The sequence below is a fragment of the Rhamphochromis longiceps genome, linkage group LG19 (genome assembly GCF_057381845.1).
Source record: "Rhamphochromis longiceps isolate RC_006_pf linkage group LG19, R_longiceps_female_GT1.1, whole genome shotgun sequence".
Lineage (NCBI taxonomy): Eukaryota > Metazoa > Chordata > Actinopteri > Cichliformes > Cichlidae > Rhamphochromis > Rhamphochromis longiceps.
The window spans coordinates 16,975,630-16,993,493 of NC_140575.1; the positions used below are offsets into that span (position 1 = coordinate 16,975,630).

The following is a 17,864-nucleotide window of genomic DNA, read 5'->3' on the forward strand; positions in this document are numbered from 1 at the left end:
TGGTTCTAAAAAGTTTACTAGGATGTTTCAAAATTTTATTTCTGTAAAAGAATCGAAGTTCTTTTGAAATGGAAACTGTACAGGAGCCCTGTCATTAGCTTTTCATACTGGCGGCTCATTGTCTGCTTGTACACTGGCAGCACGAGGATTGATCATCGCTCTTTTCGTACGGCTGTGATGTCCAATTTATGAAAATCGTTACTCAGCAGATAAAACCTTGTTGACTGCGTTGGATCAAATGATAACGAGAGAAGTGTCGTTCACGGCAGTGTGTCTTGAAGAAGGTGCTCGATGAAACACTTGCCTCAGTAAATGACACAGACAGAAGTGTGGTTTTCTCATCATTACACACAAATACAAACTAATCAGTAAATGGTAAAACCAGCTAGCTTACCAACTTACCCTAGCCTCAGTTTCCTGTTTTTATTTAATAGGAGTGGGACCCCAGTGTGGTCTTCTGCTGCTGTGGCCCATCTGCTTCAATGCTGGACGTATTGTGTGTTCAAAAATGCTCTTGAGTTACTGTGGTCTTGCTTTCACCTAATAACAGTCTTGCCATTCTCCTCTCACCCCTCACTGCACTCTTTCCAGACATTTTTGTAAACTTTAGAGGTGGTTGTGTGGGAAAATTCCAGCAGATCAGCTCTGTTATGCTCTATTCAGACGAGTGTGTCTGGCACTAACAACCATGCCACATTCAATGTTACTCAAGTCACCTTTCTTTCCTACTCTAATGCTCAGTTCAAATGTCATGTCTAACCCTAACTGCACTAATGTGCAGTAGACTTCTGCATTAACAAGAAGTTAGCAGCAGTTGAATCTAGTTGAAAGTGTTAACAATCAGCTATAATTTGTTAATTCACTAGCAAAAATAATCTATATTCTGCTGTGGCACGTTGCACAATGTAAAAATATTCCACAAATACTTTGAGCAAAAACTGACATTCGATTATTTGACTTGTCAATGAGACACAAGGATCATATGGTCTTTGTGTGCAGTAAGCACAGTTTCCTCCTTCCTGTAAATGGTGCAGTATGTCTGACTGTTGCTGTCTGCTTTTTTCCCACCCTTAAAATACTTTATCTATTTGTTAGTCCAGAAAGATTTCTTTCTGCATACCTTACTCTTTTGGTGTAGGATGTCGGTGTAGCTGGGACCTAGATTTACCTAGATTCTCTATGAATATTAATTTTACGGCAGTTCAGAATCTCGTGTACTATGAGAATCAACTAAGTCTTGATAGTGCTGTGCAGTTAATGAAATCAATTTTAGCTCCACATTTAGTTCCATATTTGGTTTCCACCTATTAATAAATCAAAATAATTGACAATTTCTTTTACTTTTTTCGTTCGGTAAAAAAGCCCACTGCCATGTGGTGGCAGTTTTGATTCAGTTTGAATGTTTTTAAGTTTTATTTTCAGTTGAATTGTAAATAAACTAAATGTAACAACTTCTGCTTTTTCCCAAAGACTGTAAGCAATCATGTTAAATAATCATGAGTCCTGAGAGCAGCTGCCAAACGCTTCAGAATCATGGATGTAGGCTCCGTTTCCAGATGTGGATTTCCGGAGTTATCTGGAGTTCTGAGGTTGATACAGCAAGTCTGATGACTCAGTAAACCACATTCTCAATTCCCCTTTGTTGTCCAAACTTCTTTCATGTTAACTTATTAAAGTTTCTGGAGTTCTGGTGCATTCATTATACATACTTTGAGATTTCTGCCTTCAAAAAGCTCAACAACTCTGCTGTGAAAGTGGTGCTTAATTTATTCAGACAAACCATTCAGCAGTTCTGCTCTCAGCAGTCTGCTCAAATACAAACGGTGAGGGCAATAGAACTGGTTTTACAAGAGCAGGTTAATTAGGAAATGACTTCAACAAAGGCAGGGTGTGTGTGTATGGGGCAGGTTTTCAGTTTGTCTTTTACACTTAGTTGCTTAAACAATGTTTAAACCCAGTGTTTGCATTTGAGACACCAGGTAGAAAATGATGCAAGTTAATAAAGTGTCAATTAATTCTTAACACACCCACACAAGCCATATAACTGTGTATTCCTAACCTCCCAATGGTCTTTTTATGTTGTAGATGTTGATGCCACCTGCAGTGACTTTGATTTTGGCACAGCTCTGCACATCGCCGCATCCAACCTGTGCACATCAGCTGTCAAGTGTCTCTTGGAACTGGGAGCCAATCCTGCGTTCAGAGTAAGTGCCATAGTTGTTCTGCGTATACGCACACAGCAGCAGACTCACAAGTCATCCTGTGAATTTGACAGATTGAATTCCTTCATCAAACCGACCAAAGAATTATTACATTTAATTAGGATTGCATATCGGTATTGATCTCCCTTTTCGATTTTAAGTCACAGAGACGAGAATCGATGCTTGATGAGTGAGTTGCGTTATATAAATGTTAAAAAATGAAGATCTCCTCAGAATATAGCTTGTATTATTTATTTATATATTTGTTGCTTCTACAGTCAGCAAATGATCCGCACTGTGCTTTTGTGGTTATAAATAATGATGCACTGATGGAAAATTAAAATTTCCAGTTGACTCATAGTGTTAAATTGATTTTTCTTTGCTATTGTTTTAATTATTTCCTCTTTTTACAAGTAAACAAAGAAGTCTTGTAGCTCTTGAGTGTGGGCCCGTGAACTTCTAGCTCGGGCCAAACTGATGTGACACACAGTAGTAAACGCCATCTTTGTTTTTTCTGTTTTTCTTTTTTTTTTGCCAGTATGCTGATATTGGTCAACATAAGGGGGAAAAAATGGAAACACGATAGGATTAGTAACCAAATTTGGTATTAACCATGTGTTCAGTGATTGCACTGATGTAATCTGACCATAAGCCCAACTAGTACTGGGTTATATAATAGTCATAATTTTATGCATGATATGAATTTTTAAAATATTGCTTTAACCTAGGATGAAACATCCACTTGGGCGTTCCCAGCGGTTTAAATGTATTAAATTATTGGCCACCTGATGTGCTGATGATTGTAGTGAGAGGTGACATGTAAGGGCTCTGCAGGCTTCTAATTTACAGCTGTAGTCATGTGACTGGCTTACATTTGTAAAATAGTTAACCCTAAAAAAGCAAAAAAATTAGTTTACATTATAATCCATGATGGTGGAACAACATCATGGATAGAAAGATTAGCTCTATGCAAGTTTTTCAGTTTTCAAAAATTAGGCTATCCTGCTCCTGGACTTCCTGAGCTCCTCCACAAAAAGTAATGGAGGCACAGTTTACATGCTCAAGGTTAAGAGGTGTTTTATTTGATGACAGAATCATTTGTTGTAGAAACATTAATGCTAACGAGCCACATGACTAAAAATAGCAGCCATTTAAAAAAAACGAAACAAACAAACAAAAACATTTAGCATCTAAGCTAAAAGTATAACAGCCAGTCTGTTAAGTACTGACCTTATAGTCTAGTATTGAAGTTTTGTTAGCAGACGGTAGGTTACTTATTGTATTGGTTGGTTTTCTGTTATGTTAGAGTGTTATCTTTAATGCTCCTGACAGAAGAATGACCCAAATATTAATAAGTCTTAATATGCTGAGCCCATCCTTGTAGCTGCCAAATTAACTGAACTATACATGGATACTTGTGATTTGCTGGGGTTTTTTTTGTTTGTTTTTTGTTTGTTTGTTTTCCTATTCCATACTTATCCTTACTTTAAAATTTCAATGTTTTATGATGACCTCAGTGAAGGCCACAGGCTATAATCTGTCAGTCCAGCAAAGTTCTTTGAGATTCAAGTGTTGTTGGAGATTTGAGCTCTTCAGACTTTATCTGCCGTAAGGAGGTGAAAAATATGCCACATAACATGTGTAAAGCAGTTGTGCAGAATGGTTTAAATAATCTGCAGCACTTGCAAAGGTAACAATATTTAAGAGTCCTTTGCGGCTTGACTGTCAGTACCGGATGCGTCAGGTAATTGCATGGTTTTAAGATCAGTAAGACGGCTTTGTCATAGCTGAAAAAGCATATAAGTGGGTATGATGGTCATATTTCACTTAGTGCAGTCTTTTGTGCCTGTTGGCTCACTGACATACCTTAACTGCACTTAATGCAACTGACTCATCAGTAATGTTATTGATTTTTAGGTTATTTGCGCCACTTCTCCTGCTGTGACAAGTGAAAAGGTTTATTCATGTACATTCAGGTGAACATGGTGGGTTGTGGATGCATTTTTCGGGTAGCGCTTCCTGTGGATTTGGCTGACAAGGAGCGAGAGGACACATGGTCCAGATGTTTTTAATTTGAAATGTTTTTTTTTTTCTCATTTCTTTTGACATGTTATTTTGACATAACATATTTAATTAGCCTTTTTTCCCTCACTGGTAGAGGGAGGTGCCTTAGTCCCTTTGATTTAACCACCTAGCATCAGCTACCTAGCAGGAACAAATGTAATTTCTGTCAGTATTCTGACTTCTACATCTTCCTGTTTCATAGTCAGAACTAACATATTGTCAAGAAAATCCCAACTTGGCTTAAACTTTTTTTTTTTTTTTAGTTTGTCCCCACCTCTAAATTGAAGATGACCACAGAGGTCAGCACGCCCACCCATCCACATCTTGGTGACTTGGGGCTCCAACAGGGTTCTGCAGTAGTCTTATGCACAGCCTACAGATCGCTGTTTACTGTCACCAGGGGGCAGCGTCACAAACAACCAGTCCGAGGGTTCCTCTTGCTTGTGCTGGTCTTGGTTCTTGTGAGCCACTGAGAGGAGCAAAGCTATATTTTATAAAGAGCTGATGTGAAACGAGTATTTAAAAAACATTCTCACTGTAGCCGCTATTTAAGGCTTCTCATTCTGTGGTTTTTGACCTTTGCACTTCTGGTGTTTGAGGTGAATGCCACTATGCCCTGTTTCGATTTATGTATAGCGTCATCCTTATGGACCGTGCTATTGGGTTCCACGTGAGCTGTATGCACAACTCTTTGTGCAGACAAATCCTTATTCAAACAGACACAAACTCATTAGCACAAAACAAGCTCTGACTTGTGGTATGAACCTTGTGATGATATAAATTCACAACCTGGAAGCTTTTTGTTTGCACACATTACCTGTTAGTGCCTTTATCTTAACTTCCACCAAAAATCCATTTACTATTTACAATATACATCAGATTCACAAAAGGAAAAAATGGGACAATATCTTAATGTTCAAAAAAACTTACATCTTTCTGGAACCTGGTGCCTGGTAAGTTTTCAAAAAAATATAAACACATTTAATATTTTTCACATCAGGTATAAAAAATTCTATAAGAAAATGGATCAAATCAGAAACAGCTGTTAATGATGCTAATGATAGATAATGGAAGTCATATTCCATATATAGAAATGAACCTTTGTTTTCAGACTTAAACGAGAGATATAGAATTTAGATGAGATTTAATTTAATGTCACTGGACGACATTAGCACATTAGTTTCCTTTAGTTGGTAAAGTAAAATAAACAAGCAGTTTATTCACCCGTTTTCAATCTTTTCTTAACAGACTAATTATTTTAGCGCACCACATTGACTTAAAGCAGCCCAGTGCACCACCACCACTGTGAACTGCTCTAAAAACAGCATGCGAGTGACCCTGCTATTCACTAATGTAATCTCAACAGACCGATTGTTGTTTCGTAGCTCTTGTATTGGATTTCATTAGATTGTAGGTGGTCATGACACTGTTTTTGCCCCATGCATTTTCTCAGATGTCAGCATTCATAACTCCCGTTGAGATAGAAAATTGATTCCCACAATTTTCCCACTTTCACCTTTACAAACCTTCCTGATGCGATTCAATCTTTGTTCTTTTTGTTTACTGCTAGACCGAATTACTGCGATTTGATGGAGATCTTTGCAGAGAAAATCTGCCTGCTCAGTTTTAAAAAAAATAAATAAATAAATGAATAAAAAAAAAGGGACAGATCGCAATCTTTTTGGTATGAAAGTCCAGGTAATCTATCAGGTTTTTCCCCCCCCAATTTTAGATATTCAGTGGGGGTTTTTTGTTTGTGCACATTGACATCTTCTGACTCAGCTGTCAGCTAACACCTGAGAAGGCAGCTGCTTAGACTACAGATTTCACAGACATTTTTGAATAGATTCACTACTTCGATGTCTTGTGCTTGCTCTGTTTGCTTTCGTGCCTCTCGGTTGCATCTCAGTTTCATTTAAATCTTGATTGAGGGCTTTGCTGAACAGCCCTGATCAGCTGTTATCTTGAGCGAAAGTATATACACAGCAGGGTCCCAGTAGATAATGTTTTTGGCATGAATATATGGGCTGTCATAGCTTATGGGTTTTATTCAGAATGTTATATCTGTATTGGAACTTGCAGTGTGATTATCTTTAATATTGCACATTTTGGCTGCAGAAGTATTGAAGCTGTTTGTAAACAGGTCTAGTTCCTGGTCTTTGTAAGCACTAATTTTCCCACTGGAGGTCACCAAAGCACTGCACACCATAATTCAGTAATTTCCATTCTCAAATATGAGAGCAGAGGCTCTATATCTTACTGAGTGAATGCAATGGACTATGTGGTTAGAAATTACAAGGCTGGCTTTTTGAAACCCAAGAGGCTTTCTTGGTTTCTGTTTAGTCGTTATCTTGCCAAGCAAAAGTTAAAACGCCACAGAGGGAAGATTATTTTCTGTCTGCTTTATTATTTAAGGTTCATCACTGCTGCTGGCAGTTGGCTCTAGAGATATGCTGCATCGGCTTTTATAAGCTCCGATATTGCAATATTTTTTTCTTCTTGTAATCTTTATCACTATTTGAAAGGACCCGTGTGTTTGCCGTGACCCTGACGATGACAGTCCTTTTATTACGGAGGATTGAAATGAGATAAATAGATTCTATTAATAGTTTGTTTTTCATTTATTTTGTTGGGTTTTTATTTATTATTAGTTCTTTAGCTAGAACAGCTCAATTTACTAGCAGTGTGGTTCCAGTCACGGGGGTAGCAATCCAAGCAGAAATGCTCAGAACTACCTCTCACCAGTTCCTTGTGGGGTTCACCTAAGGATTCCCTACCCAACTGAGAGACGTAATGTCTCCAGCATCTCCTGGGTCTCGCCCGGGGCATCCTTCTGGTGAGAGATGCCTGGAACACTTCACCTAGGAGCCGTCCAGGAGGCATCCTACTCCAAACTAGGGTAGCAGCATGTTCCCGTCCTGGAATGGGCATTCCACCCTGTGTGACTGAGAAACATGGCCTCAGATTGCGAGCTGCCAGTTCTCATCCCCGCCACTTCACACTCTGCTTTAAACCACCTCAGTGGGTGAGGTTATTGCTCGATGAAGCCAACAAGAACACACCATCCACAGAAAGCAGAAACGAGATCTCGAGACCACCAAATCTGATACCCTCTCGTCCTCAGCTGCATCTAGAAATCTGTCCTAAAAAATTATGAACAGGATCAGTGACAAAGGGCAGCCCTGGTGGAGTCCAGTACCTACTGGGAGGGGATCCAGCTTTTTGCTGGCAATGTAGACCAAGCTCACAACAGGTATACAGAGACCACTGACTTATTTTAAAATAAAGAAATCAAAAATATAATGGAGAAATAAATAAGAATTTGAAATGGAGAGATTCAAAAATAAGCATCAGTTTATTAGTCATGTATTTTTTTCCCCCCATTTTTGATTTATGCAGCTTTGATCTTCTGTAAGGCGGTGCATTCGCTGTAATGTCGTCATGTTATCATTACTCAAAATTAAAGCACAACCTGGAAAAAACACACAGAGAAGGTAACATTAATTTATTACTCCCTTTAAAATGAAAAGTTGTAATAATGAGGAATTCATCACAATCAGCCACATCCTTTAGTACTATTCTTTTTTTTTCCTGCATTGACTTTTCATGTGTTTGACAAATTGTGAAATTCGCATTTGAAAAATGATGGTGTTGGCTGGCAGTGTGTTCGTGATATCAGAGCCAAGAAATTCAGTTTCTTTCTGAGTAAAGGTCAGGCATGGAAGTGGTTTAATTTGATATTTCTCTTCACTGGCACTGCAGAGATTAATCACAACAAACTGAGTATTGGAGCAATGGAAAGATTTTTTAAAAAGGATGGAAAAATAAAAATGTTGCTGGCCTTTCGTGCTTCCCTTGCTACATACCTTATGGATTGAGAGCTGTGGCAACTCATCATTTCTTGCATTAGTAAAAAAAAAGGTTTCTGTGGTGAACTGCTCACTTATTTCTCTTTCAGTTTCAGATTAAATGTGAGCTGCTGTTGCAGATCTGTTTGGTATGTGGAGGATTTTGGGTGGGTGGATTGACATGTTTCCCTGCACATTCTGAATTTCAGCATACAGCTCATGGGAAGTTCAGCTGTTAACAATAACAGAAGGTGTTTACTTACTCAGCTTTATTTTACTTTCTCAGTAAATCTTGTTTTTGTGTTGGTTCCAGGATAAACTTTGCACAAAAATTAAAGAAATTTGTGTTTAGTCAATTATTTCTTTGTTGTAAATAGAGATGGACCGATCCGATATTACGTATCGGTATCGGTCCGATACTGACCTAAATTACTGGATCGGATATCGGAGAAAAATAAAAAATGTAATCCGATCCATTAAATATCACGAAAGCACCTCACAAAACTTGCAACACGCCGTAACTCACCTCAGAACGTTAGCATGTCGGAGCAGTATGCATCACGTGATAGAGCGGCTGTGGCATGCGGGACCTGTGGTCTGGATAGCATTTGGAGCTTCGCTAGCAACCCGGCATTTCATCTCCGACAAAGTTATCCCCGAGAGAAGTAAAGCAAGTGTGTAAGTCCATCTCTGAATGTTTGTAAAGCATTCCTGCGTTAAGCTTAACAAGCGACTGCCTCTCGCTCTCCGGCTGCTACTTCAATCATGAAACTGCTTAATGATCAGCTGATCGGCTTTTCTGTCGCGAGTCCGTGTCTCTGGTTTGTTTTTGGCCCACTTTGCACCAGAAAGAGGAAACCAGCGGCTGAACAACAGCAGCACGTTTAAGCTCGATCAGCTGTTGTTAGAATTTATTTAATATTACTTTCTACTCGAGGATCTTTTTCTATGTAGCTGACGGCTGGTAACTGTGCAGGGGCGGATCTAGCAAAGTTTAGCCAGGGGGGCCGATAGGGCATTAACAGGGAAAAGGGGGCACAAAGACATACTTTTCTTTCTTATTCTCATTTAAAATGTCGAGCTTTTAATAAATAATTATCCGAATCTTACACCCAAAGTTTTAATTTGATGTAAAATGAATAGAAGTCAATTACTGTATATAGTGACTATTAAGTCTAATATATATACCCTAGTAAGCTATAGTACTTTTTCCTTTGAGAAGGTACCATCTGTGCAGTCTGCAATTTTGTTGAAGAAAGATGTTGAATCTATTTAATATTTCTTGAAAAATAATTGATTTCTGTGCATTTTTTTTTCACACTGCATCAAATTAAGGTTGATTACGTTGATTAAGCATCATGAGGTGGAGCGTGAGGGGTGGTTCCCTATTTTTTATTTATTTTTGTTGTTGCTGGGAGTTGGAACCCTATTAGTTAGGTTGCTTAATATTTACGCTAAGTACTCTTTAAAATACCAGAATAGGGAGGATGGTGTAGGTTTAAGTTTATTAGATTGATCAGTATTGCTGAACTATGAAATTATTTTTTTTTGCATATAGGTATAACAGAATAGCTTTAGTGTAGTTGTTGTTTTAAACTTGAGTATGAACTTATACAAAATGCAGCAAGATATTTTTTAAAAAAACCGTTTTGTTGATTAAAAAACACTATATCGGATTCATATCGGTATCGGCAGATATCCAAATTTATGATATCGGTATCGGTATCGGACATAAAAAAGTGGTATCGTGCCATCTCTAGTTGTAAAGATGCTTCTTGGCAATAAATCTCATACTGTTGAACAGCCTGTTCAACAGTTCCATAAAATGGGGATGTTAGAGACGGGCTACAATGTTTACATCCCAAGAAGATGACGCCACAAGGATTCGTTTCCTCACTCGGTCACACTGCATGGGGCTGCTGGGAGGTCAGGCCTAAGTGCGCTGGTGTCGGCAACATGCACACTGGAACCTGAACATACGGCAGTTGAATCACAGGGTCAAAGTGTGGAAAAGATGTGGAGAACGCTATGCTGATTCCTGCAACAGCGGTGGAATTGCAGTTATTAGCACTTTCATGTTCCTATCCCAGGATTGCAACAAAGAAAAAAGTCACTTAAATGCAATGATTCACAAATCATTTGCGAGAGTGTCAAATATGTTTCAGGTATTCTGCCTGTTGTGCATAAGCATTAAAAGCATCTTTCAAAGCTCTCATAATTTAACCGTAACAAATGAAGTATGGCTGTTGTGTAGTTGTGAAAGGCATTTGTCACATGTCAGTGGGTGAGTGTGTGACAGTGCTTAAAAAATGGTTCACCGTGGGAGCTTGGCATGGTATTACATTATGGTACTTAAGTGAAATACACTGGACTTGTCTAGAGGTGATTATTGTTCTGTTTATTACCCCATCAATCTAAAGTATACATGGGGAGTTGATTAGGGTTGCCCAGCTGTTTTTTAAAAAAAAGAAAAAAGAGAGAGATTGCATGCTTTAAATGCACTCCTTTAAATATAGATATCGCCACTGAGCTAAGCATTTCTTTCCTGGAGCTAGTCCTGTGGCATGCTGCCTTCACTCTAGGCACATGAAGACAGATTGATTGTTTGGTACTTTAGCTCAGTGTTACAACATGAGAGCGACAGGCCTCAGCAATAAAAGGCAAGCTGGGTTTTGATATTTATCAAAGACCACTTGTATTGTTGCTGGAGGGGCTGGCAAATGCAAGTGTGCCCCAATTAATCCTGCGCCGTAGTGCTGGATGAGCTCCTCTCGTCTGTCACTTAAGCTTGCTTAGTCTCTCTAAGCTCTCCCTGACTGTAGTTTCTTTACGTGACTAAATGCTCATGTTGTGCGCCTCTTGCCCTGACAACATGAATAAGATGCGATTAGGTGCAGCATACAGAAATGATGGTGACCATTTTGGAGATGGACATAAAAAAAAAAAAAATGTTTTAAATAGTTTGTCTTTTGAAAGCAGTCTGTCATCAGTGATGCTTATGCTGCATTTGATTTAATTAGTATTGATCGATATTGCGAGAGCTGGCAAGCTGTCTCACTGTTGTTCTCAGCTAGTGGTATTTTTTTTTCTGCTTTATTTCACAGTTTTTACTTTTCAGCGCACAAGCCTCCTCTTTCCTCCTCCAAATGTAAACATCTAACCCGCAGGGATTAGAGTTCCAGATATAAGCCTCAGTTTGTAGGTCGAGCACTGTTGGTTCTCATTCACTGCTATAAAAACGACTGGCTAAATTCTTTCTTTACTGAGCCGTACTTCAGCATGCAATACATCCTCATTCTCAGGTACTCTTGGCCCAACTGATATTGTTGAAATAAAAAAGCACCAGTTCAAGTTCAACCAATTATTTTCTGCTCAAGTGGACTGCAAGAATTCTGTGTTTTGTCAGAAGGTTCAGCGCTTCAGTGCTCCTACCAACATGACATCCAGTCTTGTGCTTGCAGTTGGGCAGTTTCTAATATCATATCAGTGTTCTGGTAAGTGGGATCGGTTTATTGCACACATCTCCCAGCATTAATGAGACTGTCTGGGTCACACTGTTTGCACTTAATGGATTCATAACGCATTAGTAAGTTTACACTTTTCATTTGGGATAGAAGCTTTCACACTCGTGCGTTAAAGAAACTGGCTCTTTTATTTCCTCAGTGATATTAACTGAGGGTCCATTTCTGGGGCAGATGTAATTGGTGGTTTAGTTATTGCAGTTGCAGTGATTGGTTTAGTTGCAGGTGTGTGATGTTGAGCTAAGAGGTTTGCAGGTGTTGCCTTGACGAATTTTGCTACAGTGTTGCTGTAGATGTCATTGTTGCTGTAATTATTATGTTTGCCATATTTAGTTAAGATGCAGTGTATTTTTACTTAAAAAAATGAAAGGGTCTGTAGCAACAAAAAAGTACAGTATGAAAAAAAAACAAAACAATCAAGTAAGACTGATTTTACCTTGGCTCATTTAAATAGAAAGTAGAAAAAAAGGACATAAAATAACAGCTCAGTGAATAAATGCCTCATATATAAAAAGAGAATGTGCTGTGAGGTGGTAAGGGTTTTCTGTATCTGTCCTTGTGCCAGTGGAGCTGAAACAGATGTCAGAGAAAGTGTTCTGCTGTGTGTTCAGTTAGTGGAGCCGAGGGTGGTCCGGATTAACACCCCCTTCTTCTTCTTTTTTTTTTTTTCTTCCCTTTTTTAATTTAAAACCAATCGTTTGGATGACCTCTGCAATGCAGGTGTCTTTAGTGCTCTGCTTAGTTGCAGATATAATGATTTAAATGACTGTCCTTTTTCAAAATCTCTGCTTAAAACATTCTCTTACCTGATTGGTAAAACATTCCTCTTATCTGTGTTGTTTTTTTGTTTTGTTTTTTCTCCTTGTGTCCGGTTAAAGAATGAAAAAGGGCAGTGTCCAGCAGACGTGGTGCCTGATCCCCTCGACATGCCTCTGGACATGGCTGATGCAGCAGCCATGGCCAAAGAGCTCCGGACTTTGCTGAGACAAGCGTTACCCAGACCCAGCTCCCCTCTGCCCCTCACCCTGAAAGCCCAGTCCCTCCCTGCTCTCTCTGATAAGGCCAGGCTACAGCTCGCCTCCATGGGAATCCGTCTAGGTGACCGTGTGATTATAGCTGCACAGAAGGTGAGTTGTGGCTCTGAGCAGTGATCTTCACTTTTATACAGCAGTACTTTCAGTCTTACTTAAAGCTTTTTCATATCTCAGAATGGTACAATAGAGGGAAGTTTCACAGCCCTCTAATTATGACTCAGTGATTAGCTGAATTCAAATAAGTCCACACTTCTCCAGTTTAAAATGAGCTGTCTCTTAGCAGCAGCGAGTCAGTATATTTAAACAAAGCTCACTAATGCAGGGCTCTGTCTTTGCTTTTTCAGTTTTGTGCTGGAATATGATACTAACTTTGGTTTAGGGGCTTCAGTCAGCCTTTTTTCTACTGAAATCGAGCGTCTCTTTAACACTTACTGTAATTTTTTCCCCCCTTTATCACTTTGTGAAATTTGCAGGTCACGTCTTGCCAGTATTTCATATGCTTTCACAAACTGAAGCGAAGTTGTAGCAGAAGTAATAGCTAGCTAGATTTGGTTGTATCCATCTAAGTTTGCCTGAAAATGAATACCACCAGGAAACAATTTGGAGGCCACTTGCAAGTCCACTTGGTACAATGGAAATTAAAGCCCTTGATAAGGCTTGACAGTGGGATGCTGTTTAAAACGATACGGTGCCAGTGGAGCCTTTTGTGTGTGCTGCTATTAAATTATCAGCTCCTGCTGGTCCACAGACTGGAAACGCTGGAGTATCGATGATGCCGTGTGCTGTTTTCGTCTTAATGTTGCAATAGATTTTTCACCTGCTGTTACATTGAAGTCCAAGCTTTCTGCACATACCACAACGACACTCAAGACACTTTTTATCCTGATGGTTGTAAACACGGGACCTCTGGAGACACTTTAAGCAGAGATTAAACCGTCTGCATGGTTGTGCGTGAATCCTGTATACCGAGTGAGTTTCCTGTTCCACTGGAAAAGTCTGTGCTGGATGGAGTAGTATGAAGAAACTTTGAATGATATTTTGTTTAGAGTTGGGTTATGTCATAGTCTTAAAACCAGGCAAAGCAGAAGGATGGTATTTGTGTTTGTCATGTTGATTTTTAAATGAGAGTTTGATGTAACTGTATGCTTGAGAGATGCTTGTTTTCTTTCCTCTTTGCATCCTTTTTGTTTCACTTGGTTTTACTGTGTGTGGGGAGAGCGTCCTGAAGAGTGGAGGAGAGACAGGTGAGCCATTTCATGTGGAAATAGACTGAAGGAGCTGGTAAAACTATCGGCCTAAAAAAAGAAAAAGAGTAAATTTTGAGGAACTAACAGTCACTAATTGTTCATCAATGCTCTCCTGCTGATAAAGCTTCCGTCTTTCTTTTCATGCTAGAAGCGAACAGAGTTATTATCGTTTTATATTTTAAAAGTACTTTTTATCATCTTTGTGTTGTTTTTTTATGTTTTAAATTAAATTAAATTTAAATTAATTAGTTTTTTGAAAATTGTTAGAAAATGTTTTTGGGGTTTTTTTCTTCTTTTTTTTTTAAATATTTTGAGTGGTAGTGTTAGTCCTTTTTGTTTATCATTATATGTAGGGTATTTGTTTGTTTAGGAATTTAATACAGCGCTTTTTGAAGGAAGTGATATGCGGCATTCCAAGTCTGAAACGGGTGCACGAAAGCCTAATCGAGCAGGTTTTGCTGACAGATTTTATCATATTGACAAAGACTAAAACTGAAAAGAATATTTGCTTTATGTTTTTATTTCCTTTTAGTTTTGTGGGTTTACAATATCATTTCAGTTAGTTCTGTATTTTTCCTCCAAAATTATAGTTTGTATTATTACTTTTTCCCCACATCTAGTTTTAGTTAGTGATGGCTATAGGGATTATGGTAAGGTTGGGCGATTTGCTCCGTAGTGCTCCATCATTTATCCAGCCCTCATAAGGTACCGTGTGTGGGTGAATGCTGAACAGCTGACGTCGTATTAAGACAAAAATACTTGCTGCGTCTCTGCTTATTTACCTTTAATATATGATTCAACTATGTGATCCAGTTTTTTTCTTCCTCTGTAAAATCTCTCACTTTTCTCTCCTGCTCTCTCCACCTGTCAGTCCCACCCACAGTATTTCATGTCAAACACCTGGTAGAAAGAGGAGTTAAGGAGACCGTAACTGAGGCTACGCCAATTATCAGCGCCCGAGAAGACATCGTGAACGCTTTCTGCCCATCCCGTGTAGATGTTAGTGAAAATGTTGGGAAGACAATGTTGGAGAAACGTGAACATTTTATTTGTACTGTATAATCTGCAGATTCTGACAGAAATCTGCAAACATCCTTTGAAGCACCGCTCCTCTAAAACAGCAATACGGATAATTATTAGGCTATTTGTAAATAACAAAATTGGGAAACGTAAAGTCAGAAACAAGTCTTTATATTAACGGCCATCAGTCAAACAATAGTGTTTGGTCTGGGTAGAAACAGAGCGCGTCGTGTGTGACGTCTTCTTTTGCGCATGCGGGCCGCTTTGAGGGTTCACACTAGAGCGCGTTTACTGTCACATTTTATTTGTAGTGTGAACAAGCAGACAAAAAAATCAGATTTGATCAAAAAATCGGAATTGAGCATCAAGACCTGCAGTGTGAACGTAGCCTGAGTGTCTCTGCAAATGCACAGTTACATTAAGCCTTAGCTTTAAAAAATCAGTCCAGCAGTCAGAAATATCCTGCTATTTTATGATGGTTTGCTGTAGCCTCTCTACACACGCATTCATTTCAGAGCAGCACAGAAGTCGGGGTGTGAACCTGTGTGCGTACCCAGGCACACCTGTGTTGCTCGTGTGGTTTTGCAATATGTAATTATAATGAGGCAGATTCAATTTATTATAATACTCATATTAATTTAAAGCACAACTGGAGAAATTAGATTTTTAAAAATAGCCTTGACTGGCGTGCTATCGCCGCTCATTTTGAAATAAACGTCTGTCAGCAGAACCCAATTGGATGGTGCTGCTTAAGTGGATACACATTAACACAATACTACCACCACCACCCCAGTTAGTAATGGTATTGGTTATTGGAGATTTCTATGCCAATCAGAGAATAGAACAGATTGGCCAGGCCAAGGTTATTAATATCTGTGTACCAGTAATAAATGCACATATAGAATCTGTATTGCATTTACTAAGCAACATCTCCATCAATCCAACAGTCCAGGTCTTTATAGCATGGATCCTGCATCACATTAGTGCCATGCACCGGTGCCGTAGTCCATTGTAGCCAAAGTTAAGAAGCTTTGGTTACATTTTCAACCAAGACAAAATAATTTCCAGTTGCTAAGCAACACCATTTGGGAATCCATCAAGCACTCTCGGTTATGGCCATCAGATCACTCTGGCACATCATCAACATTCATCTGAGCATGTTCATCTCCGGTGCCTGGTATCAGTATTAGAAGTTTTACAAATGCATGTGCTCATGTTCTTTGTCTGTGAGTCATTCTTTTCTAATCACCGACTCTTACCCAGTCCAAGTTCACAGGCGGCAGTGTGAGCCGCACTGGCTGTTTCTTTGTAGAAGTGAGAATGTCTAATGAGTTCAACTGTAAACGTAGCAGCGCTGTAATTAAAAGCATTTATACAAAATCTGTTGACTAGTCACAGTGTAATTATACTTAGCATTTAAAAAATGCCCTGTCCTCTTTAGTTATTTTTTGGTCATAATTCTAACACATACAGTGTAACTATAACGCAGCTATACAGCACACTGCATTAAGATAGAAAAGTATGGATGTTGAAGTGTGGGTGTGAGGAATGACAGATATATTGTGGGAAGGCATTAATTGGCAACAAATTGTCAAAGTACAGAAAAGAAAAGAAAAAAACCATTGTCTTCATGATAATCAGAATCAGAATCAGAATACTTTATTGATCCCTGGGGGAAATTATTTTTTGTTACAGTGCTCCATTTTAAACCAACATTAAGACAAGACAGACAATACACTAACTAAGAATAGTACAATATATACATATATATACATACATACATACATAAGTCACTTATAAATAAATATTTGGAAAAGAAACATGTGTAGCTGTAGCAGCAAACAGTGTGTTAAGTGGATGCGTTGTACAGGGAGATGGCCACAGGCAGGAATGATTTCCTGTGTCGTTCAGTGGTGCTTTTCGGTAATCTCAGTCTCTCACTGAACGTGCGCCTGTGACTGACCAACATGTCATGGAGTGGGTGGGAGGTGTTATCCAACATTGTCTTTATCTTGGACAGCATCCGCCTCTCCGACACCACCTTGAGGGAGTCCAGCTCCATCCCCACAACATTGCTGGCCTTACGGATCAGTTTATTAAGTCTGTTGGCATCTGCGACCCTCAGCCTGCTCCCCCAGCATGCAACAGCATAGAGGATCGCACTGGCCACAACAGACTCATAGAAAATCCTCAGCATTTTCTGGCAGATGTTGAAGGACCTCAGTCGCCTCAAAAAATAGAGACGACTCTGGCCCTTCCTGTAAAGTGCTGTGGTGTTTTTAGCCCAGTCCAGTTTATTGTCAATGTGTACTCCAAGGTATTTATAGTCCTCCACAATGTCAACACTGACCCCCTGGATTGAAACAGGGGTCAAGTGTTTCCTGGTCTTCCTGAAGTCCACGATCAGTTCCTTGGTCTTTGCCACGTTGAGCTGCAGATGATTCTGCTCACACCACGTGACAAAGGAGTCGACCACAGCCCGGTACTCTGTCTCATCATCCCTGCTGATGCATCCAACCACCGCAGAGTCATCAGAAAACTTCTGAAGATGGCAGGTCTCTGTGCAGTGGCTGAAGTCTGTGGTGTAGAGGGTGAAGAGGAAGGGGGAGAGGACAGTCCCCTGTGGTGCCCCTGTGTTGCTAATCACCTTGTCAGACACACACTGTGGGAGACGTACATATTGTGGTCTTCCTGTCAGGTAATCAACAATCCAGGACACCAGAGAAGCATCCACCTGCATCGCTGCATCGATATAAAGAATATGTGGTGAAGAGTACTGTACAAGTAATGTCTAAAGGAAGAGGGGAAAAAGTGCAACAAACCACCAGTTTAGGTGATTAATAATGGCAAAGCTGTAACAGTATGACACATAACATCACTGTATAATAAGTAAAAATAAATATACGGATGCAATTAATTCTTAACCAGT

At 39.4% G+C, this 17,864-nt stretch overlaps 1 protein-coding gene across 3 annotated transcripts in view; it reads left to right on the forward strand.

Annotated features, from left to right (window-relative positions):
- LOC146646501 (CAP-Gly domain-containing linker protein 4) overlaps positions 1–17,864 on the forward strand; it is a 44,213-nt gene that overhangs the window by 6,917 nt on the left and 19,432 nt on the right. For all 3 annotated transcript variants that reach the window (XM_085390915.1, XM_085390914.1, XM_085390916.1), the window contains exons 6-7: positions 2,086–2,204; positions 12,513–12,761. In XM_085390915.1, the coding sequence (XP_085247041.1) occupies positions 2,086–2,204; positions 12,513–12,761 (368 nt within the window). The remainder of the gene's footprint in view (positions 1–2,085; positions 2,205–12,512; positions 12,762–17,864) is intronic.